The sequence below is a fragment of the Oxyura jamaicensis genome, chromosome Z (assembly GCF_011077185.1).
Source record: "Oxyura jamaicensis isolate SHBP4307 breed ruddy duck chromosome Z, BPBGC_Ojam_1.0, whole genome shotgun sequence".
In the NCBI taxonomy this organism is placed as follows: Eukaryota; Metazoa; Chordata; class Aves; order Anseriformes; family Anatidae; genus Oxyura; species Oxyura jamaicensis.
In genome coordinates, this window is record NC_048926.1 from 739045 (window position 1) to 764427 (window position 25383).

Genomic DNA, 25383 nt, shown 5'->3' on the forward strand with positions numbered 1-25383 from the left:
GTGCGCGTTGCGCGCGGGGCGCGGTGCATGCCGGGCGCGCGGCGCGCCGTGACGCTGCAGATCGCGGTCCGGGGCCGCCGCCCGCCATGGGGGGCGTGAAGGCGATCGCCAACGACGCCGAGTTCCAGCCCGAGCTCAGCGCCGCCGGCTCCCGGCTCGCCGTCGTCAAGTTCACCATGCGGGGGTGAGTCCTGCCGCGCCGCGCGGGGCTGGCCCGGGGTGGGCGGGAGGCGACCCGGGTCCCCGAGCGCCGCGGGAGCCCGCCCGGCTCCGTGCCGCCGGTGCTCGGCCCCTCGTTCTCCTCAGAGCCCCGCTCCCGCTGCCTGCGCTCCCGTTCCGCTTCCCGGTCGTCCCGCCTCCAGAGCCGCGGGTGCGGCGCTGGGAGCGGCGCTGGGCTCGGGAGGGCCCCGCAGCCGGTGGCCGCGTGTCAGTGACTGCTGCGGGACGGGGCGGTGACACAGCCGGCACCTGGCTGCTGCTGCCTAGTACCCGCTGGGTACCTCTTCGGTCAGTCTGCTTCACCCGCAGGTGTGCAGAGCTCGCTCACGCCTTGCAGGAGTGCCCCCGAAGACGTTTTTGCTACAGATGAGCCAGCGCACTGAGCTCTGGTTAGGTTAGCAGCACGATGTGTCCCGCGTATGAACGCCTGGGGGTTTGCCTTGCACAGCCACGGATCCGCGTCCTCTCTCAGAGAAGAAGGGTGCAGCAGAACTTGGTGCTGGTTTAAAGCTGTGTGTGTCGACAGAGTCACACTGACACGACAGGGCTCTCTGTGCTGTGGGAGGTTTCTACTGTTCTGCTTTTTAATCGCTTCTTTCACAACAAGTGAAGCTGTAAGAATATTGCCTTGTCAGAATAGCTGCGTCTGTGCTCGTCATTAACAAACATTAACAAATTTTCAGCCGAGCCGAGAGAGCTATGCTGGTGGTAACTGGCTACAGTTATAGTAAATGAAATTTTCACAGTAACAATTCTGTGATTCCTGCTAAGGGTTTAATATACTGTTACTGTTAAATATTTCAATTTCCACACACAGACTTTACTGTAGATGTTTTTCACAGCTGGTAACAGGAATTGCTAGTACTACTTCTCTCTTAAGAGTATGTTTTGCTGCATCAGGAAAAGCAGTTAAGTCTTTGCCCCCCACAAAACTCCCTTTACTTAGGAGTATTTTACTCTGCAGCAAAAGGTGCTGTAGCTGAACAGATTAGATGGAAAATATGAAGTTCATTTTAATTAATAGGTAATCATGTGACATTGAAACTGTCTGAGGAAGTGGGAATTAACACTTCATGATGTGTTTCTAAATGTCATTCTTAATTGTATCACCAGGATTGCTCGCCATCTGTCAGCCAGGTAGGAAGGTTATTTTACCATGTACCAAGGATACAGTAAGAACGTGAATGCGCTAAGTCGGCGTGGGGCAGGTATCTTAAAAACAAAGCAATAATTGTTACATTTTATTTTGTTTTTACAGATGTGGCCCTTGTTTAAGGATAGCCCCCGCGTTCAATGCTCTGAGTAACAAATATCCCCAGGCAACATTTTTGGAAGTGGATGTGCATCAGTGCCAGGTTGGTATTCAAAAAGAAATTATCTTTAGTGAGAGAGAGCAGATAACACAGTGAATGAGAAACTTGAAGGAAAGCTGTTCAAGTGGTATACTAAGAGTATCCATTCACACGTCGAGTGAATGACAACTTAGGCACAAAGATGTGAACGAACTATACTTTTATTTAGAAATGTATTCTTGCATCTATCACTTTGTTACCCTTCGTTTAAGCCTTGTACAAGTGGTTTAACAGTTTCTGCTGTGTGTGCTATTTAAATAATACAGCTTAAAATAAGAGAGTACCAGTATGAATTAGGAAGAGCAAGTCTTTCCAAACAAATTCTGCAATAACTACTGAATAAAATGAGGAATACAATAAACTGGTGATGAGCTGTTGAGCCACTTAAAGGTCATTAACAAAAATTAACAAGAGTATGTTGAAAGGAAGTTTCTTGGGTTACTGCAAATGATAGTGGGAGAAAGATGAATATAGATGTAGCAATGCTTTGCAAGTGACACTTAATTGTGGACAGCTTTGGGGAAGCTGCTGTGGGTACCCAACACATGTACAAGTAGAAATCAAATGGAAGTCACCTTCTTCAGTGGCAACTTACATGGTGTGCATGATTGTGCCTTGGAAAAGGGAAGAAATACAGGTGTAAAGAATGCTTGTGAAGTGTGAAATGAAGCAGTCTTCCACCTTTGAGAGTGAGCGAGTAATGTGACTTCTTTGGCTTACCAGCAAATCTACTGACAATGTGAGATCCGTTCAGAGACCACCCAAATGTATGAGGGATTAGGAGGATCTGAATTTTAAATGGTTGTTCAAGTTGGAGATGCTTGTAAAATAGCAAATACAGTTTGTGATTTTGGGGGGCTAATGTATCTTGAATAATATGTGGTGTGTGCGTTGTCATCCAGGTGAAAACAATGCTTCTCTGTTATTGGTAATGGGCTGTTAGGTAACACTTGTAACTAATTTATGCATTCTAGGGCACAGCTGCTACCAATAATATATCAGCAACACCGACGTTTCTGTTTTTTCGAAACAAAGTGCGAATCGACCAATATCAAGGAGCAGATGCTGTAGGTTTAGAAGAAAAAATTAAGCAGCACCTGGAGAATGATCCTGGAAACAATGAAGATACAGATATTCCAAAAGGATATGTATGCATCTCTTAAGTCTTTTTTTAACACTTGCATAATGTGAACCTGTTGAAAATGTGTTCCTTTCTAAACATATTCTTATCAAACAATGCTACTTTAGGCAAAACTACAGGCTTCCCGTAGCTTTAGAAAGATCACCTGGCTGGGTTTCCTTTTTCAGACAAAATTCAAAAAACTAACTGTAGTTACTAAATCTGTACATGGAACAGAATTGTAAAATGTTTCAAGAAAAATCTCTAGGCATAGCCCTTAGTGATTAAAATACTGAATTTCACATTTTATGATGAAGACTTTGCTATAGCTGTGTATTCTTTTTCTTACCCCTTTTCAGACATCACAATCTGTTTTCCCAAAACGCTTTCCAAGTGTAAAGTCTTCTGTGGAAAATATACATTGTTAGACATAGCTGTAAAAAACTTTGAAAAATCGCTCCAGTTGGTCCTTAAGAAGTATTGTTACTCGTGTTGCTAGGTCAATTTGTTGTTTATGGATTTCTTTTTCTTTTTCTTCCTTGTGCACCTCCATTTCTTTGACATTCTTTCTCATCTCCTGAAAAAGAAACAAATACCGAAAACCCTTTGCTGGAGGAACTTTTAATGCTTAGTGTACGTCATTTTGCTTCTGTAGGGGTATTACGTACAACTGCAGTAATCACCAATCAGCTTTCATAGATAATGTAAACCAAGTAAATCACAAGTTAAAAAAGAAAAGTCAACACTAGTAAATATATATTCTCAGACTAAATAATTTTTTAGGCCTGGCATCTAAATGACACAAGGAAAAACTTTTTCTATTAATTTAAAAATCTGTATTTTTGAATGGATTTTTTATCATTGCATTATTTGTATGTGTCCTCTAGAAAAATCAGAATCGCTCAATAACAGAGCCACCCCCTTAGAAATACGTGGTGCTCTCAGGAAGTTATTTTCACCGTGTTCAGTGTGTTTTCCTGTTACCTCAAGGCAATCGCGTTTCAAATCACAAGCCTATCTGACAGCTGTACTACCAGACACATGTAAATGAGAACTCTAATGTGACAAAACACTTTCCTGGAGCTGTCGTCTTAGGTGGTGTTCTCCAAGCAATCCTCGGTGCAAGGTTACTCCTTAAATGAGGTTGTCTATTGTTCTGCCAGGAGTATCAACCCGCTTAGGTGAAATACAATATACCACATCGCTGAATGGGGGCACGTGACTTAGTTATGTGCTAGCTCTGTAGCATGCACGTTACTTCACATTAGCAGATTTAATACGCTCAACTCAGCTGTGATGAGTATCTGTAGGAGTCAAAATGATGTGAAATGCAAAGCCAGGTTTCTTCGGAGGTTGACTATTCGAAATTCATAGCTAGCCATATCCTATCAGACATGTGGGAAGGATGCAAATCCAGCGGAATATTTCTCATTTAAGAAGCTTCGAGGGCACAGGTCGCTCGAATTTCTAGCAGTTCAGCTACTTGTTAACTGTTCCGCAGTATGCATTGCACTTCACTTTATATGTGAACACTCACATCTATAATTACTGTGAAATCCTGCGTAGAGGTATTGGAATGTCAAAGGACAAAGGTTCAGCTCGTTAGATTTCAGCCCAAAACACACTGAAAATCATTCAAGTAGCGAGAGCAGATACGTGAGGTTGGCGTTCATCTCCAGAGTTATATTTGTTTTGAGATGGGCATGCCATCTTCTGTTAAAAGTTAACCTTGTTAGGAGATGTTAATTCGTAGGGGTGAGACACTGAGTACATTCAGGACTATATGAGCCAAGCAGGAATTCTGTTTGCCTTCGTAGCAGTAGGCTGGAATGCAGTTTCAGAATATATGTGACCCAAACCGAACTGCCAGCTGCTCCAGGAATGCATCCTTCTCCTCTTGCACAGCTGCGTGCTTCCTTTCTTACCTCGTGTCTGCTAAGTGTGCAGGATGCAGGCTAAGTCTTTGCTGGGATGTTGCAGGCAGGCAGAGGGGGCCTGGAAGGGGAAAGGCAGGCAGGTGGATTTTTGGTTTGTTTTGTTTGGAATAGCATAGTTTCTGGTGTTAAGGGAAGTGGGATACCAGCAGTGATTTGTGTTCTCTCAGCAGCCTGCATTTGAATTCAGTTTATATCATGAGCTATAGCCTGACTAGTAACACGCAGTAACTTTTTTCACGAGTGGTAAGTTATTCTTTGGGACCTCATACATGTTGGTAAGAAGGGTATTTCAGGTTGCCATGCCAAAAGTTCCTATAGGTTTTGTCTGGAGTTTTATCTGACTGTACGCTGATTGTGATCTCAAATTTGTACTGTTGTGGTATGAGATGTTGATACTGTGTCTCCAGGCCTTAAGGTAACGAAATACTTGATTTTTATATATATATATATTTTTAACGTGGCTTACTGTGCTTCAGTTGCACTTGGGTTACTTTAGACGGGGAAGGGAGTGGGACCCAGTTTCATAAAATTGATTTGTATATGATGCTGAAAAGGAGAAGGAAAATAAGAGTAGCTTTACGCACAAAGCCTGGTAACAGCTATAGTTACAGAAGAAATTAAGAGATGACCACTGAACTATTTTGAATGGGAAAGCCATTTCTGTTTTAGCTGTTAATTGTAGCTCCGGTCTAATGTCAGTTTGTATTTGTAGCCAGGTGAAGTTAATCAAAAGTCTATCTGAAAAATTCTCCCTCTGCCCAATTGCTTATTCTCAATATGGTAAACTTGTGTTCTGGGGGGTGGCATTTTGAGTGGGAAAACACTGAATTCTGAACAGGATACATCCGAGTGCTACAACATTTTTAGTTTTATCTTTTTTGTTCAAAAAAAAGCCCTGAGGTTTTCTGTGTTCTGTTTTTTAATGTGTTGAATGAAGAATTTCATTCATTCCAGTGTCTGCTAATCTCAGATAAATTCATGGCAGATTTATGCACTCAGTAATGCCCTTCTTTTTCCTTTCAGATGGATTTAATGCCATTTATCAATAAAGCCGGCTGTGAATGTCTTAACGAAAGCGATGAGCATGGATTTGATAATTGTTTACGTAAAGACTCTACCTACTTGGAGTCAGACTGCGATGAGCAGGTACAGTAGATATTTTTCTTAAGTGAGATGTTTTCAGTGATGTCTGGTCTGCAAGCATTTTTTGAAGATCTTGATTGCTTGATATCACTATAGTGGTATAAGGAAGAGTGGGATACGGTAGGTGGATGGAAGCCGTATCGGTATACAGAGGTCATTGTAGCCCTTCCAGTTTTCTATCCATTTGTGGGAAAAATTCCAAGCAGACTGGCATTTACTGATGACTAGTGCACGTGTGGGATATAGAGAATGTAAGTACTTGATTTTAAATTAAAAGCTCAAACTTGCTTGTAGTTAATCATTGTGCTATGTTTGTTTGTAAGGATGAAGAAAGCAGCATTTAACAACAACTTTCTCTTCCACAGCTGCTTATTACTGTAGCTTTTAGTCAACCAGTCAAACTTTATTCTATGAAACTTCAGGGGCCAGATAACGGTGAGTAAAGTGTCTGTTTAATCATATTGTTAGAATCTAAGCTTTACCTGTGTTTAGCTTAAATTCCAAAAAATGACGCTTGTCCCTAGAACGTCTTACCTTCTGTGAACCCCATAGCAGCTTCAGTAAACTTGGTGTAAATAAATAACATAAATTGATCTCACAGTAATATTACTCTGTTACCATGCATTGGTATTTGATATGACACAAATATAGCATGTCAAAATACAGTAAGTATTTATAAGGAGAACCTACATTCTACTCAAGAATTTAATGTAAGAGCTAATTTAAGGAACTGAAGAGCTATGTGAGGAACTGAATCCCAAATCCGTATTTTAACGCAGGACAAGGTCCAAAGTATATAAAAATCTTTATCAACCTTCCTCGATCTATGGATTTTGAAGAAGCAGAAAGAAGTGAACCAACTCAAGCCCTGGAGCTAACACCAGATGATATTAAAGAAGATGGTATTATCCAGCTTCGCTATGTTAAATTTCAGAATGTTAACAGTGTAACTGTAAGTAAAGCTTCTGTTCTGAGGTCTGTACAGGCTGAAAACATCTCAAGCATTGCGATGTTTTGTTGATTTGACTGCAGATGTTCTTAGTTGCTCTCCACTGATTGCACACTGTAGGTTAATGCGCAAAGGATTTCTGAAATTGAAGGTCAGGCAAGGCCATACGCATGTGGTATCTCTGACCTCGTGTTTGTGATGAGGTTCATTTTCATCTTTTCATGAGAGATTAAGAAAAAGGGTAGGTTTAGATATTATGAAGAAATATCTTCTAGTGGGAGGTGTCCCTGCCCATGGCAGTGGAGTTGGAATTAGGTGATCTTTATGGTCCCTTCCGTTCCATCAGCTAGTGTGCTGCTGAACACAACTTGTGTTTTACTACCACGCCTTCTTGAAAGGCATCTTGTCTTCGTTTGGAGAGTTTGGGAAGTAAGAAATCCAGTTTATCTCTAGCCTGATTGCAGAAGTGACAGACTTGTAAGAATCAAGTGAAGTGCTTACGATATGTTAAAACCCAATACCCAGTCCTCATAAGTGTTCTTAAATGCTGTAATCAAACCACCTTTGTCTTCTAATGAGCTCTCTAACCCTCTTGCTGTAAGAGATTTTCCACGAATTCCACGTAAGGTTTTCGTGACTCTCAAATGCAGGTGCAGTTTTTCCTCTTTCATTTTAAGTGTGGGCTTTAGTGCAATATGTACCATGACAAAACTGATGCTGGAGCTGCATTATTCTTGTAATTATTACCCTGGGTCTGCATTAGCCCCGTTTCCTGCAGTATTGTGTTGAACTGCTCACCCCATGTAATCCCTGAATGCTGTTCTAAGGAAATGCTTATATTGGTCTGAGTTCTGTGTTTGCAAGTTATGGTCTCATCGTTGGTTGAATATTTCAGTACATTTCAGATGCTGAGTGTGATCTCAGATTGGAAGTGGAAGCTAGAAATATCCAAGCTGCATGGGTTTTTAAACAAACAGCTGGGAAAATAATAGCATTCTATATAATCATTATTTGAAATAAAAGGACAGTAGCCTCTCTAGAGGGTAACAAGGCCTTCATCATTGGAAGAAGTGTTTACTGGGTTGGTTCAAAAATCTTGGGAGGTTACCATTTTATGTATTAATTCAGGGATGGACTGTTTACCTTCACCCTTGTGTTCTGGATTTTTTTAGTTGTTTGTCCAATCCAATCATGGTGATGAAGAGACAACAAGAATCACATACTTCACGTTTATTGGAACTCCAGTCCAAGCAACAAATATGAATGACTTCAAGCGAGTGAGTCTTCTTTCTTAAAAGCACTTATGAATGTTTTAAATGTTCTCAAACGTAGGGTGACTGAACAAATACACTTGGTTGTTGTTATAATTCCACGACTTAAGGAAGATTTGGCATCCCAAACAAAACATGTAGCTTTATCTTACAGATACTGATCTTTGGACTTACCTATAAGTTCATGTTCATCAGCTTTGTAAAAGCAAGCAACAACCAAAACAAAAAAACACACACACACAAAAAAACACAAATATGGGTAAGAACGTATACACCAACTATTTAAAACACGAAGGACTGTCAAGTTACGTGTGCTATAGGCAACGTTTCTTAACAGCTGTGAGTTTTATGCCTTGTTTAGAAACTTGTATTCTGGTGGTGTTCAGGAAGTAGAGAAGCAAACCTGTGTATGCAATAAAGTCTCCATGTGACTGATTGGACTTCTGCTTTGGTGAAGGATTTTATAGATTTTATCCAATGGGCAACGTTATGTAAAATTCAGATCTAAAAAAGATTTTGGTCACAAAGTGACCATTACATTAAACATCGGCTCTTTTTAAAACTAAAGGAAGAAGTAAACAACTTGTTATGGTGTGACTTCAGACCCACGAGTGCTGAACAATAAGGCATTCTCAAATGTTTTGATTTTTTTGAGAATGTGAAATGGGTTTGAAAGTATTGAAACTTCAAAGCTACTTACGTTTTTTCTTCAAAATTTAATCTTTTTAAAGTAAACTTTTAAACTGCTTTAAAACTTTGTTTAGAAAGACATTTGCTGTCGTAACCCTGCCTACGAACTTCTCGATAGGTGACCAATAACATTGAAAGCACCGCGGAATTTGTTACACAAACTGCCTATAACTTCAGAAGGCTAAACATGCTAATGGTTGTCATACTTCGTATACTTTGAATTTTTAATGTTAAAAATGATCTTAACTTAGACATTTAAAACTTAACTTTGCAAATAATGGAGTTAATAAGTTAACAGGTTTTGCTGTCTTTCACTGAAATGTGAAGTCATTGAAAAAGTTGCTCTAATATACTAAAATTAACTGGATATCTAATTTAGATGTTTCTAATGGAGCACTTCTGGTTCATCCAATACAAGAAATAGATTACTTCATTTAAAATCTGCTTACGTGGTTGAGGTTTTTTTGTACAGCTTCTTTTTTTGCAACTACTTAACGATAATAGAGCATTACCCTGCAATGAATTGTGCCATTTCTATTTAACGTAACATGGATAATCTGTGTTACTTCTCTAGTGCTTTTGGGATGAGGATATTTTCAGTATCTGATATTTGTCTCAGTTTCATTTCTCTGTAAATTAGTTTTGCTTTCTAAAGTACTGAAAGTTTATTTTCAAACAAGTGCACTCTTTAAACCTGACTATCTAATTGTTCAGATAATGATTTGTTTGGTAATTGATCATACATTGAGGATACAAGCTGCTCTGGGAGAGGTTTTGTCTTGAGAGGAGTTTTTAAAGTGAGAACAATTAATCACTGGAACAACTGCTCCGGGGGTGTGGTGGAAACCCCCTTACTGGAGGTTTTCAAGATGCGATTGGACAGGGTGCTAAATAATCTCATCTAAGTGCACTTTGCCCATGAAGGCTTGAAGCTGGTGATCTCACGAGGTCCCTTCCAGCCTGGGCTGGTTTATGAGTCTAAGTACATGCACAACCCCATAAAGATGTTTAAAGTAGTGTGGGTCTCATCTGTGCACTGTACTTAGAGGGGGTTTGTCAGTCTCTCTCAGTTCTAGATGCAGCGTAGATGCTTGGAAGCTGCTATATAGCCTGCTAAATACCATGTTAGTTAAAATTTAGGTTTCATTAAAGTTCACTGGTGAATATGTTTGAACCCTCAGGGAATGTGATTTGTGACTTCTATTTAATGGGGAGGGGAGCACAAATCCACAAGAGGTAGATCTACTTTACACCTTACAGGTGTGGTACTGATCGCTGGTAGCATCAGCACGTTAAGGAGCTGGTCAGGACTACCATACACAGAAGAGCATGCTTTGTTAGGTAGCTAATCCTCTCAGTCCTATTTTGCTTCCTGAACATGTAGCTTTAATATTAGGCTGTTAAAATATTTTATCATACTAAATGGGATGTGTAGTCTGTCAGTTACAGAGCTCTTAGGAATTCTAACTTTTGTTTCCTCTCTTCCAGTGATCCTGTCAGCTATGAAACCTTAATATAGTGTTGGGCATTAATTATATTTAGGCATGTAGATTAACTGGGAAACCTTATTTTTCTTTTCATCTCCTTCAGTAGTTACTCACCCTACTCCTCACTGCTCTCAGCTATCTGACTTCCTTCTCTGTCTGTACTGTTTGTATTTCTCTTCTACTTACGATAGAAGTAGTATTGCAGCATGATTAACAAGATGAGGGAATGCTTTTTTCCCTATTTTTTTTCAGAAGTGTTTGTAAGAATCAGTAAAATATGCTATCTGAAAGGCTGCAATTAAAAAGTAGGCATCAGTGTGATTCCAGTTGTGGCTTTTATGATTCATAATGTTGCTGCTCAGATGACTGTAGATATGTTCAATTTCAAAATCTAAAACAAAGCACAAAACATCGGTTTCAGTGACTTCTGCTGAGGATCAGGCAGATGTATTTTATACCCAGTTGCAGTGGGATCTGGATGAATGCTCAGCTGTAGCAGCTCCTTGCTCAGCAGACAATTATTAAGATGCATAGCTGAAGCACCCCTGTCCTTCAGACAGCCAAGGAAAACTTGGGTTTGCGTGTGGTGCTCTGCTAACACCAGCAGGGCTGCGAGAACAATCATCTCTTCTTGATCAGCAAGGCAGTTTGTGTTTAATATAAATGAGGTATTGTTTCCGGTATTGATACTGTCAAATGCAAACCTGAAACTCCCCTACTGTGAGAAACGGTACGGAGGAGTACGAAGCAGGTGATGTGAAGCAGGCCCTTCACTAGGGATCTCGGCCTTAAGTTAGTTTTGACATAGACGTAGTTAGCGTTTGGTGAATAAAGCTGGATTATAAAGTTATTTCCAACTTGCTCTGGTATATTGCGTGTATCCTGCTCCTTGCACAACTGAATTTTTAACCTCTGGGGAGCAGGGAAGTCTGGTGCTGCAGGAATGGGGAACGTAAAGAGGGGAAAAAGTGTAGATCTAAACTGGTTAAGCACAGGGAAGGCTGGGGAGAGTGCTGAGATTCTTTCCCCTGCGTAAATTAAGGGTGCCCAAACAGCAAAAGATTTGTGGTAAATATCCCCTTCCCATGCATGTTTAACATTCAGAAATAGTTTTTGAAAAGCACACTTTAAAGGTATGCCTGTTATAAAAGAACTTTCCTTAACATGAGAATTACTTCTGCTCTTGGCCACACGTGGTCTGATTTGAGGCTTCATTTAAGCTATGCAAGCTACTGTGGTAGAGGCTGCGTTTGAGATGTAGTAGCTTACACTTGAACCTTGCTTCCAAATTTGCTTCTCAGTCAAGCTAACTTGTGGGATAGACAGCTAAAGTGTTGAGTAAAGGTGCAGGTGCTGTGTCTTTGTAACTCTTGATCGATAGCTTAGTCTTAAATAGATTTCTGTGAATCAGGTAGTGAACTTGTAAAGACTTTTTTTAAGGCAGTGCAACTTAATATCAATATAGTTCTTGTTCGCTTCTGGTATTAAGAAATAAAAGATTGCTGCTCAGTTTTGAGGCTGGGGGATATGGACAGGTGGTGGGATTTTTTTGGTCCCCTCCTGAATCAAGGCTTTCCAGAACTACTTATTTGCTCTCTATGTTGCTGCTGTTTTCCTTGTAACATTTTGTTTGTTTGTTTTTCAGCTTAACTTCCCATTTCTAAAGAACTAAAAATGCAGAAGAAATTAAAAAGTAATAATAAGATTGATGTGGTCTCGCACTGCTCCCTTCCTTGCTCCCTCTGCTCATCTAGCATCTTTCACCCTTTCCACAATCTCAGCACTGATGCAAGAGCCATCTCTGCGCCTTCTGCAATCAGGAACAGCCTTCTCTACCTTCTGACGCATCAACTCATCTTTTTCTTTTTTTTTTTTCCCCATCCAAATCTTACTTTAAGCGCTTCTCTTTCAGTCTTTTAAAATTTCTGTTCTTTTTATCCCAAACTTGATATTTTTAAAAGCATACTGTGTAGTACTTTTTTTTTGGTAACTCATTTTTCAGCCTGTATTGCATTTTGTAAAAGCTGTTTGAAATGTAGTTTGTGAAATGCTGTAGCAAGACTTGGCTTTCTTACTCCTAGTACAGCTTAGTGTTCTTTGGTGTGACCCTTCAGTAAGCAGTGCGCAAGCCAGCAGGAGATGCCAAGTACCCGCTACTGTCCCGCACTTGGCTCTAGGGAACCTCCTGAAGGCAGACACAGTGAGGAGCTGGTGAGCCTTTGTACAAAGGTGGCCTGATCAGGGTACTCCAAAAGCAACAGCTTAGTTGCTTGACCTTTATATATTGAAAACAAAACTGCGCACACAAAAATGCCCGCTTCTGCTCCACAAGGCTCCGTGGTAGAGTTTCCCGTTTTACTGTTTGTAATGGGCCATAGAGGATGGTTTTCTTGTCACTGTCAGGCTGTGGTTAGGAAAACAGTATCAGAAAAGCCTGCTTCAAAACGTTCTCTTATTACGTGGGAATCACAGGCTGTAACCGGTATCTTAAAGGTCTCTAGATGGCCACTGCTTCTGTCAACAGAAGGAAAATGGATCCGTTACGGATAAAAGAATAATGATGATTGTTTGATTTAAGTTCCGATGTCCATTTCCTTCTTGGGAAGGTAGAGTGGGATGGTCAGAAAATGGGTTTCTTTGACCTGTGATGACAAAATATCCATATCAGCCTGATTAATTTTCACAGATAATACACATGGGCGAGTTGTCAATTTCAACTTCAGACTGGTATAGCAATATTTCTCATTGGAGTTACACACTTGCTAACATCTAATCTTTAATCTTTCAACTGCATTTTTTCTTTTTCTCTTTTTTTCTTTGCTTAATCTGTGTCTAAACACAGTTTGTCTTGGAAACACAAAGAATAAACACTGCTTCTTGACAAGTTTAACTTTTTTTTTTTAACTTCATTAATTGGATCTTAATGTTAGTGATTGGTTTTCTTTTTTTTTTTTTTTCCTCATGTTGTCAAGTGGAATTTTTCTTAATCATTAAGTTGAATTTACAGCTTAGTGATATGTTCCTGGTCAAAGGTTCCTTGGAGATGAAAGGGGTCTTTAAAAGGGCTTTTTGTAGATCTCAGCTGCCTTGTGATGGTGACAACCGAGCTCACTGAAAGAACAGTTATCCCCCAAAAAAATCTTCCTCCAAAAATTGGAGGGGAAAGAAAAGGGAATGATCAGAGAATAATTTCAGTGAGTCCATGAGAATTCTCTAGTTCAGAGCTGTGGGTGTGTTGTTTCTTTGTTTGCTATGGGTCATGTCCCACAGCTCTGTGTTTCACTATTGATTGTATGACTCTCGTGGTGTATTGTCACCTGATTGCAGAGGTAATTAATCCTTAACATATTTGCTATGAGTCAGAGTACAGAAAAGGTTTTACTCCTTAGTTTTCAGCATTAGTAATTGGAAATTCTATATTCCATTAATGTACAACCTCAAATCTCTGCTCATTCTTATCCTGACAAAGTTTGTCAGATCTGTAAGTGCTGCTTTGGTTAGATGGAAGTGAGCTGGGAATTGTTGCCTTGCCCAAGGTCTCTTGCAGTTGTTAAGTCCAAACTTTTAAGATTTATTATCTCTTAATTTTGTTTGACTTATAAATGGGTGTTTTCTAGGGTCTGCAAGAGCACTGGAACTAATCTGAATCTTTTCAGAAAAGTGCCTAGAATCACAATATTTTCTGCTCTCTGGATCTTGCGTTCAGTTACCTTAACGAAGGGGACTGAACACCCTTCCGTTATGAACTGTGCGAACTGTAAGCTTGCATGGCAGTATGTAGAGTGCTGGTCTGGTCTTGCACTTGCTGTTGGCTGCCACAGTCTGGTGGCAGTGGTAATCTGTTCTGAAATGAGAAGTACTGAGATGACTGATTCCTGGTGGAGTTTGCAGAATTGGAGATTAGAAGTTGCTCTGGTAAGGAGTAATGTTTTGACAGACTGAAAATCAGATGACTTCCAGATTTCTCTTCAGGTTTGAACTGCGTTATAAGGTAAATGTTCTCAGTGAAGTACATACTAAGGATGCCAAGAAAATGATCAAACTTATTATCGTGGGAGCACCCAGTGGTTCTCTTTTTGCTGTATTATTTTATATAGCATATTAAGGTTGAATGCTTGGTATATAACACCTTTAAATGTGGTCTGTTATGTTGCAGTTACTGTCTTCTAACTCTTCTCAAGTGAGACTGGTGTTTTGCTATTTTTACTAATACTAAAGATAAGTTTCTTGTGTCTTGCGTTCCTCTTAGTTCTTTAGAGGGATTCATAGCTTCTGCAAGTGCTACAATGCATGCTTAAATGCACTAATTTAGTTGAAAATGTTGCATTTGTTTTATTTTGATGCTAATTAAAAAAAATGGGGATACCTCTTTGGTTAAATGTTCATTGTTTCTTTCTGTTGTTTTCTCTTATCAGGTAGTTGGCAAAAAAGGAGAGAGCCACTAGGATGTGCGAGACACTGGAAAGCCTTATTGCAATCAAATGAGATCTTCACTTTTATCTACTACTCCTGGATAATTGCTTGACCATAGCCAGAGACTGTCAATCTGTTCATTTAATGCCATTACCAATAAATCATTGCTTTTGTTGAGATGCAGTTTCACTAGTGTGTTTCTGTTGTAATCCTCATACATGTATTTGTAAATAAAATTCATTACTTTTGCCAAGTTTAATTTTGTCATTCTGGTAACTGTGGCTCTTCCTTTGTTCCATTTTAAACTTAAAAACTGGACTGGCTTATCTCTAGAAACAGAAGACATCATGTAGCTTGCACTGGTTTAGAGGGTTCAAGATGTTAAATATAAGTAAAATATAGGTGGCTTGTTCACAGGCTATCTAAAAAGAAAAATCCAGAGCTACTCTGGTATGAGACTGAAGGAACTTAGCATCATTGCACAAAATGCAGGTATTTCTCAGGCAGGAATAACTTTACCTGTTTTGAAAACTTCCATTTCCCTCCCCGCCTCAAAAAAGCATAGGATCAAAACTTGCAGATTTGTCACAAACGGCGTGCTGGTACGAGCTGTTTGGCTTGGAATTCTCGAGTGTTTTGAAATTGTTTTTTTTTTTAATATTAGAAAATACCGACCTTGTTTCACAGGCAGACTCTCACAAGCTGTGCAGTTATGGAGATAAATACACTAACCTGAACATGAATTTCTTATTGCTTTTATTGGGCATTTTTCCCGTCTCTGGATCTTGATAAGGAAATGTTTATTGCAAATATCAGTTTTGCATCTTAATTGGAATTCCTGTACCACTTCAGTAGATTTTCTTGGAAGCATGCTGTAAGTAATTTTAATAAATCGGGCATTGATCAGCACCATATACATATAATACTGTATAAATTCCCAGTAAAACATGCTAAGTGTTTTAATTGGCATAATTAATTTCTTTGTAAAATTTGTTACATTTCTAATTAACATAAATCCCACTAAAGCTTAAATCCTGTCCTAATTGACGTTCCTTCCTTGAACACAGTAGGGTGGTTCTTTCTGGCTTGGGAGATTTATATGTTAATACCAAGTTAACTTTCTGTTAGCACAGATATTTTCTCCAAACAGAAAATTCGGGTTGTACAGAAAAGCATTCCTTATGAGGCACTTTTAAAAAAATATCTGTATCACTACATAGTCCAGGATGCTCACCTACCTGCATTATATTTAACGGCATGTGACGATGACTTGGTTTCTTTCATGCTTTGTTTTGCTTCAGTGGAGGATGTAAGGCATATAACACACTGTACATAGAATATAAAATCATTTTAAAATATAATTGAGGGCAATATGAATAACCGTTCCTGTTTATAATTTTGTACACTAATTACCTTTTGGGTTATTAAGTGCCTCATCTTAAGTATTGCTTACCTCATAATATTTATACCTGAGAGATTTGATAACCTAGTGATTCTCATCTTTGTAAGAGATTAGTCAAATTTATATTGTTTATGCAACTCTGTGATTTCGCTGGTTGCATGTTGCATACCTTCCGCCACAATGCCATGTAAATGGATGGAATAAATGTGCAGAGGTAACTGTTTAATGTTTCACTTAATGGAAGAGGGGGTAGGATTCTGCAAAAGGAGCTTGAATCGTAACTTTGGCTTTGTGTTTTTAATACTGGCCTGTGAGTGAAGTTATCCTTAAGCAGTGTTCCTGGCTGCACCTGTGTCTTGCAGGGTGAGTGTGTGCCATGCAACTGTTTGGCTGTGTTTTGTGCTCATTTCATGATGGGAGAAGTCCTGCTGTCAACTCGATCTGTTTTGTAACTGCCTGGGAGTCCTAGATGGGAACCTTGCTCTTCAAATCATGCAAAGGTGGTACTAATTAATAGGAATCCGTAGCTAACCCAAGGGAGGGATCACCACCATTCCCTGTCTTTAGGTTAAGTTGGTTCCCCATGCAATTCGCTGCTTCCTGTACATTAAGACTGCGTTCCTTTGGGGTGGGGAGGGGAAACAAGTCATTGTATTGCTCCAAATCTTACTGAGGTAGGTGGTGTGTGCACAAAACTAAGTGCTTTAATTCACAAGCAAGCTCTACCCTAGCTTTGCAACATGCCAGTCTCTTTGGCCCCCTACAGCCAGCCCAGCCCTCGGTCGATGCTTCTAGCAAAGCCTGATCTGGTGAACTTCCGCTAAAATACTGACTTTGTTAAAAAAATAAATAAATTGTGGGTGGGTGTGTATTTTACAGCAGAAGTCCTAGCGCAGCTGTTAAAAATGGTTTAGGTGGGACATTCCCCGGCTTTCTTCCCGGCTGGGAAGCTGGTCCCGGACAGCTCGTTCAGCTGTAGCTTCGCTGAGCACCGAAAGGCCCAGCAGGTAAGGCCCAACAGGTCAGTCGGCCAAGGGCTTCCCAAGGGGGGTCATGGCTGGGATACGGGGCTGGGAGCTCCTCAGCAGGGCTTGGAGCATCCCTGGGAGGTTGAAGGGGGCCTGAATTGCCAGCAGATACTGTATGCTGGGAGCCTTTGATGTAGGCTTGTCTTGTCTTATCCTTTATTATACTTGTCTGTTGAGATTAATAAGCACGCATTACCAGAAAGCTGCCGGACTTGATCTAAGGGCTGCTAGAGAGAGCAAATACAGCACTAGGGAAGCTGTTTATTTTCATGTTTATAGGCCTCAATGTTTCTATTTCTGATAAGAGTTTAAGTTATTAAAAGACTAACCTCTAAATATCATTTGGCTTCTAAATTAATGGAGAAAGTATAAAAAGTAATAATGGTTAGAAGCTAAAGCCTTTCAGAAGTGCTTGTGGTCAAGGAGGTACATCATTAAGCTGCCTGATCCCTTCACAACGTTGTGTTGAGGGAAGTGTTGCTTCTCTCCTCACGTTCATGTTTAGTTGAGGGATCTTGTAATGTTTTCTAGGCAACAGGAGACCTGAGTTTGTGATGCGGTGCGTCCCCTCGATGCGGTGGGGAGGAAATCGAGGGTATTGCTGGGATTAATAAAGAAATAAAAATGCAGAGGCTCCTGTCTGGTGTTTTGGCCTGTTTCAAGCCTGCTTTGCTGCGCCTTGCCTGCCTGCTTTCAGCATGCACCCCCTGCACCGGGGATACTGCTGGCTTCTGGCTTTGGCCGCCTGAAGGAGGATTTTGCTGGAATGGTCTGACAGCGGGCAGCCCAGAGGACTCCGTGCTTTGTCCTTGTTTACTTCTCTTGTGCAGCTTTTTTATCTGGATGCTTTTATCCGCGCTGCCCACAGGCTTAGCTTGGCACTGCCAGGGCCACGACGCCCTGCCTGTGGGGCTTCTCTGAGCCTGCGCAGGCGGCGGGTCGGCTGCAGCTGCTCTCGGACTGCTGGGGGAAAACACTTAGCATGTTTTAGGGATGTCAGGAGGCCAGGCTTCGTCAAAAAGCTGAGCAGGACAAGAGAAACAAAAGTCAAAATGCCTTTTCTGAAGACGGAATCTTGCCCTCCCAAAAGAGTATGCCAAATAGCTTTCAAGAAAAGTTTAATTTGCATGTTTTCTTTTTAATAAAACTGACTCAACTTGCTTTAACTGTATTCCTGTCTCAATGGTTTCTGATATTGCCTTAATATTTCCCTTTTTTCCCTTTTCCGGTTTCCTTTTCCAAAGCACCTCCTACTTAATTGTCTTTGAATGTTGTCACAGTTTTGAAAGTCTTAGACTCCTGGATTTTTCTTCACCGGAATGCACGGTGTTCCTGAGACAAAGCTAATGAGGGTGTATGAGTGACACACCGCAGCGCTCTATTAATTTCTGGTGATGAACCGGTGCTTGAACCTGTGGCTGGCTCACTCGCCACCGACTCGTTCACGCGTGGCTCGGCGTGGCTGCCACGTTGCCCGGGGCCGGCGGCTGCACCTTTTTGCCCAGGCTCGGCCTCTCCTGGCCGCTACGGGCAGCTCAGGCCCGGCCCGGCCCGGCGCGGCCCTTCCCCGCGCGCCCAGCAGGGGCCGCCCGTTGCCCGGCCATGGGGCGCGGGGCTGCGGGGCGCCGGGGCCCGCGGCTGCTGGGGGGCCGCTGCCTGCGGCTGCCTGTTGCTGCCTGTTGCTGCAGGCCGCGGGGGATGAAGGGCGGTAGGTTGGTGTGGCAGGGCGGCCGCGGCCACCTTCCCGTGCTGGGCCCGGAGGGAAGGTTCCAGCTCCCTGCTGATGGAGACGGGCTGCGGCGGCCTCTCCTCTGTGCAGGCAACCCCGTCACGTCACGTTTGTCCTGTAACACAACAGAAGAAAAATAAAAAATATATATGTACGTTAATTACGAATCAAGTGAGGGTGAACGCCAGAAAGCAATGTGCAGATGAGTGACTTCAAGTGAAATTTTAACCAGCAACTCCCCCAGCGTTGGTGGAAGAAATGGGTTAGCTGCATGGACATAAGGCCCCGAGCTCTGAGAGTTACTGCTCCTCCTCTGGTGTTCCAAGGAGAAGCTAAAATTGCTCTGATTAGAGAGGGGCAGAAACGAGGAGGTGGGTGCTTCCAGAGGACAGCGTGTCCCTTGCCTAGCTCAGTATGAAGATTCGCTTTGCACATACATAATTAAAAGCAAACTACAGTAAACAGTAATAAGTAATTTATGCAAGCTGATCAAATACAAATTAAAAAAATAATAATAAAAAAAAAGAAGTTGAAAAGACTCAGAAGTAGTACTCAGCTCTCAGAAAGAAAAATACGTACCGTGTGCTTCGGTGCCAAGCAGGGGCTGGGAGGCCAGCTGAGCATCCTGTGCCCGGCTCGCTTCCCACTTCCATTCAGGTGTAACAGCACTGTTGTGAAGGTTTAGCGACTAGTTCCACTAATTATGGTACCTTAAAATATATAATCTGACTCTTGTGTGCCCCAAAACTTTGCCAGTGTGTGAAATTTGCTGTGCAATTTGCCTCTTCTTGTTTTACACTAGTTTGTTTCCTTTTCCCACCTCCTGTGGCTGGAGCTCACAAAAACAAAACAAAACAAAACAAATTGCACAAAAATTGACCACACGCTGCCAGTTGTGGTGGGAAGCAAACCTCTGAAACCCGTCTGCTGCTTTGCTCCTTTCGCTCTGCTGCTGACTGCAAAGCCTGGTGCCGATAACCTGCGTGCCGGTGTTTACACAGAGGTTTTTCTTGCTGGTCACCTTGCTGGAAACATTAGTCTTGTATTCTTGTGCCAGAATCTCAAATTAGTGATCTGTGAGACAGATATTTGCCAAAATTATTTTTCCCCAATAAAATATGTCTTTTGTCCGTAATTTTCAGAGTGCTACAGAATGTAAAAGGTTGGGGGGGGGGGGGGGTGGCGGCACACACCTAACACTTGAATTCAATAGCCTAAGGTTTTGTCTGTATTTAATTTGTTAGAAAGCTGAGTTTTAAGCCAACTGAAGCTATCACACTTAATCCTTCCTGTGGTGTCTGGTTGTACTTGTTAAGAAATTTGCCCCCAAAGTTTAGAAGGTGCCTCCAGCTGAGTGTTTGAAGCCTTCTGCTTGAATGGGAATTCAGATGAAAATCAGGAGCCATTGCTTCTCTTATTGACCAGATACACCTCTTCTCAGTGACAACAAGGTTATTAAATAAGGCCTGATCATTGTTTAATTAGGGTGCGATTAACTGAAGGGTATTACCTGCAACGGGTGTGAGCGCTGTGGGTGCGTGCACGGGTGTGTTTTTGCAGAGGCAAGCACGCACACAACTAGCTCCACAAAAATCCCCTCAATCAAGAAATAACAGCATTTAAGATTAAATTTGTAAAACTCAGTCTAGACAATAGACAATTATAGAAGATGCATATTATAGGAGTTTTAAAATGTCAGACATAGTCCTACACTGGATACTAATGGTACTGAGGAATCTGCAGCTGTTTGTATTGGATGTGAGTAGAACCAGTCCTTGGAGAGTGGGAAATGGCAGGAACTGCCTCTAACTATTGTAATCTACAAGATTATCCCATTAATCATATTTGTCTCCGGGAGTACCTAAGTTCTAACTCTAAGTGTTGTTTTTCCCTTGGTGTATCACATGCAGAAAAGCTCCTAATTGAAAACAATGCAGAGACAAAATCAAAATGCTCGTAAATGTATGCTGAGATCTAGCTGCTAATGGGAGCGGAATGGATGGCGTACACCAGACACCAAGCTGATGGCATCATCAACAACCTTCTACACCTGTACAGAGTTATTTTTCAGTTTGAATATTGCCAGTATTCTCAGCATACAGAAGGAGCTGACATTGCTGTTCTGACAGAAAAAGGACCGAGTTTTAGGATGGGGAAATGGCAGAGATGCTTTCCGTGCTGGAGTAAACGCGGTGGGAGGTGCAGGCTGTCCAAAGTACATCTATGGAGGTCTTCGGAAACGCCGCCCCGCGAAGCCAGCGCGGGTGTCGGGGAGTGAAGGCCGGGTAGCTCTGGCCGTTCCCTCTCAGCTGCGCTGTAGCAGCTACATCTTACCCAGGAAATTTCCTTTCCTTTCAGAGAAGTGAAAGAGAGAGGAAATGATATGTCAGGGTAAAAGGTGACCGTGCATGATCTTGCATGTCTTTGTTATTTCAAATTAATTCCAATAAATTTCAGAGGTAACTGAACTATGCGTCTCTATTAGGCACTCTGACAGATTGTCTAATGTTTTTTTCTAACTCGGATCTGTAACTGCCAGAGTGGGTCTGCAGAGCTAGGCCGGCCACCCGGACATTGCCTGCTGCTGGGGAGGGTGTGGGGGCAAGCCACCGCCTCCGTGCAGCTGGGGGCCTGGGGGCACCCTGCCGGTCCCGGCCCCCGGGGTGTCCAAGGCTGTGAGGGGTGCTACCAGGGCTGGCGCTGGGGCACCAATTTCAAGTGAGCAGGAGCGATGAGGCTTTGCCTTCCTGTCGGTGCCGGTGCTACAGGCCGTGAGGCAAATGGACACTGGCAGAGGCTGCGCTGGCGCTTTGTGCAAACTGGCCTTTAGTATTATGGAACTACCTACCAATTTTGACACCTGGCCCTCGCTGGATCCCGTTCCAGCAGCTTGCTGCACTGTGTTCTTGATGTTAACATGAGCTGTTCCTCCACCTCTGATCCCCTGGAAGGGGCTTCCAGACACTGTATTCAACGTGGTTGTGGTGGCACCTGTGTGGTGTGCTATAAGATGCATCCAGCCAAAAAAGCCTCCAGCTGAACGAACCCAGATTTCTAGTGCCACTTTCCATGCCCAGGCGCAAGTTCCCAAGTTCTTCTGCCACAAGTCAGTTTACTTTTCCTCAGCATGAGCAAAATGGAAATTACTTTGGTACGTGTGCACTAGTTTGCTAAGAGCAGAGTGCTTGTGCAGTGCTGATACAGCAGATAAAACACAGCACTTGCTGGCAAACGCTCCTCGGCACAGAGCTCTGCTCAAACTACGACCTGCAGCTGCTAGGGGCCACGCAGGTATGGTTTTGGTAGGGTCAGGGCCTCGGATCACGACCAGGAACTGAAGCAAGAGCTGGGATCAGTCGTGGTGCAGTTTCAGTAATGTGCTCACATACGTGTGAGAGTAATGTGCGTGTACACTTCCAAATAAATATATAGCTCTGAGTGTATATATTTATATATATAAAATACTATGACCAAGTCACAGTAAAAAGCTAAATTATAAATAAAACCAAATGCATCGGTACACTGCCTGCACTGGTAATTGCTATCAGACACTGATAAGCAGAGTTAATGTTATCTTTGAATGCTGGTGGTTCAGCTCCAAGTTCTGTTTCATCTTCAGATGCACAATGAAGTATATAAAACAGTCAGGGAAAAAAAACACAAATGTTTTGAAACCGAAGTTATTTTTTCCAGCTGGTTTCCCTTCGCAGTGAAAGGGAGATGGCTGTGCTCCTCCTCCGTGCAGGGCGCCCCTTTCCTCCAGAGGTAAGGGTGCTGCCGCAGACACAGCTGAGGTGGATTTACGTCTCGCTGTGTGAATGTGTCTTTTCTGATTTCCTCTGTGTTTTCTTTCTCCGTGGTTCCTGAGGTGTTGTGTAAGCCTGGTGGTAAAGAAACTCACTGGAGGGCACCGAGTGGCACCGGCCGGGCCTGCAAAGCCGGCAGCAGTCCGGTCGGAGCAGGTGAGCGCCTGGCAGCTCGGCTTTCACAGCGCAGATGTGCGCCGTGTAGGTGCAGGGGCGCTGCGGAGGTCAAAAAGGAATGAAAGGCTTAATTTTGCATTCTTCACTGAAACAAACCAAACCAAACAAAAACTTATTTTCTCTCCTGCTGGAAGGCTCTCCTGTTTTCCATGGGCGTAGCAGAAAGCCCTGGCGGTGACTGCTCTGCAGCCCCTGGAAGGATCCCTTGGGGTCTGGAGACAGGACCGTGGGGAGCCCTTGGACACCCCGCGAGCTGCCAGTCCGCCCTGCTCCGGCCATGCTGGGGGCTCGGCAGGGGCCTGGTGGGCTCTGGGCTCCCGGCACAGCCCGGCTGGGGCTCCCCGGCAGCGGCTGCGTGGGAAAGGCACCGCGCGTTGTGTCACGGGCAGGCCGAGCCCACCAGCAGGGCCGGCCGCCGCAGTACCCCGCTCTTGGCAGCGGCAGCGTGGATTCCCTCAGTGGAGGAGAGAGTCATGGTCTTGGCTTGCTCTGCTAAGTGTTACCATATTTCTTCCAACTTCCATTTCCTCTGGGCTGGGTTTCAGCTCAGCATTTTTCTTCCAGATGCTCGTATCTCACAGACATTTCGTTCCTTGCGACGGAGCTCGGTGAACCAGATGAGGAGACAGTGCGCGTTCAGACACCCCTGTCAGCTGGGCAGCGGCGGGGATTCGGTCCGGATCCTGAGGCAGAGGAGGAGCAGGGCACGGCGGCACTCACACGTCTCTGGACAGTGAAAATCGCCGTCTGTTCCCTGCAGTCTGTTAACAGGACAGTGAACTGAGAGCGTACCATCCCCTTCAGCTGTGTCTTCTGTGGGAACAAGTACCATACGTGGTGCTGGACAGCGCGGGTCAGGCCCGCTCAGCTCCGAGGACTGCGTGCGAGATTCAGAAATGTGAATAAAGCTGCCTCGCCCCACAGTGCGAGCACCATGGCATATAACATAAACTGTGCTGGTATACCTGCACAATGATATAAAATGCTAACGCCAAGCCCTGGGCTCTGTTTCCTGTGTTTCTGTGGAAAAGCCCTGGCAGGGTGGGTGGGAGCTGGGTGGGAGCCGTGCTGTTCACTGTGGTGGGCAAGCCAAAAGCAGCCCGTGGTGCGGCGCTGACCCAGCCCATGTCAGGCCTCTGCTCAGGTCTGGGCACCTCGGTGAGATGCTCAGGTCAGCTCTGAGAGACACTGCCGTGCCCAAGCTGCCAGTTTACGTGAGCTTCCTGATTTAGAAGGCCGGGGTCAGGCTCCTTCCTCTCTTTCCCCCCATATCTGTGCTGTTCCCAGTGTTTAAAATGCTTGAAAGCACATGCAAAGCTGAGAGAGCTCAAACTGATTCCAAGCCTTGGTCACACAAATGGCTAATGTTTGCTATTCTGGACGTTAATTTCATAAAATTAATCTAACACATCTTGAGGGAAATTAGTGCATGCAGATGCTATCATTTATCACAATTATTTTAAAAGCCCTAATCTAGCACTTCATCAAACTCGTCACATCCACGTGCGTGCCGGGCGCTGCGATCGAGCCTGTGTGCCCACCGAGGCGCTGCCTGCTGCCGGGGCACAGAGAGTGGGCACGGGCAGGCTGGGCACGGAGCAGGGTGGGAGCAGGGTGGGAGCAGGGTGGGAGCAGGGAGGTCACGGAGCAGGGTGGGAGCAGGGTGGGCACGGAGCAGGGTGGGAGCAGGGTGGGCACGGAGCAGGGTGGGAGCAGGGTCGGAGCAGGGTGGGCACGGAGCAGGGTGGGCACGGAGCAGGGTGGGCACGGAGCAGGGTGGGCACGGAGCAGAGTGGGAAGGTGGAGCAGGGGCTTCTGTTTGCAAGGCAGGAGAGCTGATGGCATGAGCCCATGTTGGTCCAAAATGCCTCTGTTATGCTTACAACACAGAAGGGCTCAATCCAAGTTGTTCTGTGCCATCAGCAATCCTGTCCTTGCCTTCCAGGGCTATCTTGGTTGAGTTCAGCCACTTTTGACCCAGAACAAAGCTTCTCCTCCCCCCTGGCCTACGACACAGCTGAAGAAGATGCGTAACTGTCTGGCGCAAACACGATGTGGAGAAAATCCCCCCTGCAGCAAGGGAACGGCTTAGCCTGCTGCGGTCTGACAGGTGCGCCTTGAGCAGAGGGCTGCTCCTGGGAGGCTCAGCTTTCCCCATCCCTTTTGGGGAGCAGGAGGTGGCGGCTGCGGAGCAAGCAATGGCTGGGCCACCAGCAGCCGGCAGCTCCCTGGCCCGCCGGTCGTGCTCAGCCTCCGGAGTGGGTGTCCTGAGGGTCGCTGGCAGCACGCTGCAGCCGCACGGCCGCTCTTCCATTTCCTCGTGGGGCTTCCTCCTGCCCGGGCGTCAGGGCTACGGGTGGCGGCAGTACAGTCACCTGGCACACAAGCGACTCCTCCGTTCGGTGCTGTAAATATGTCAGGGTACAGTAATTCTGTGCTACTTTGGAGTGAAATAAAGACGTGATTGCAAATGTCATGCTTTAGATATTCCATCAGCGCTTCCAATATCATTCGTAAACAATAAATTACCATACGATATAATTTAATGTAATTCTGCTTCCAGTATAGGAGGCAGAACAAAAAAGCTATATTCAGAAATTCAATCAAATAGCTTGATTTTTCTAAAGCTCGGAGCACCTGAGAGTTCCCAGTGACTCCTC

The 25383-nt window shown here is 43.7% G+C and overlaps 1 protein-coding gene across 3 annotated transcripts; it reads left to right on the plus strand.

Moving 5' to 3' along the window:
* Positions 1-14840, plus strand: TXNL1 (thioredoxin like 1). 3 transcript variants are annotated; one of them, XM_035309911.1, is made up of 9 exons: positions 1-184; positions 1478-1574; positions 2546-2719; positions 5652-5774; positions 6137-6206; positions 6551-6723; positions 7893-7997; positions 12855-12895; positions 14584-14840. In XM_035309911.1, exons 1-9 carry the CDS (start codon positions 87-89, stop codon positions 14585-14587), a joined length of 885 nt encoding a protein of 294 aa, XP_035165802.1. In that variant the 5' UTR covers positions 1-86; the 3' UTR covers positions 14588-14840. The 3 variants fall into 3 exon arrangements, with proteins under 3 accessions (XP_035165802.1, XP_035165805.1, XP_035165804.1); XM_035309914.1 differs by lacking the exons at positions 12855-12895; positions 14584-14840 and adding an exon at positions 11814-12581 and having other exon boundaries at positions 2-184; XM_035309913.1 differs by lacking the exon at positions 12855-12895 and having other exon boundaries at positions 5-184.
* The last annotated feature ends 10543 nt before the right edge of the window (positions 14841-25383 follow it).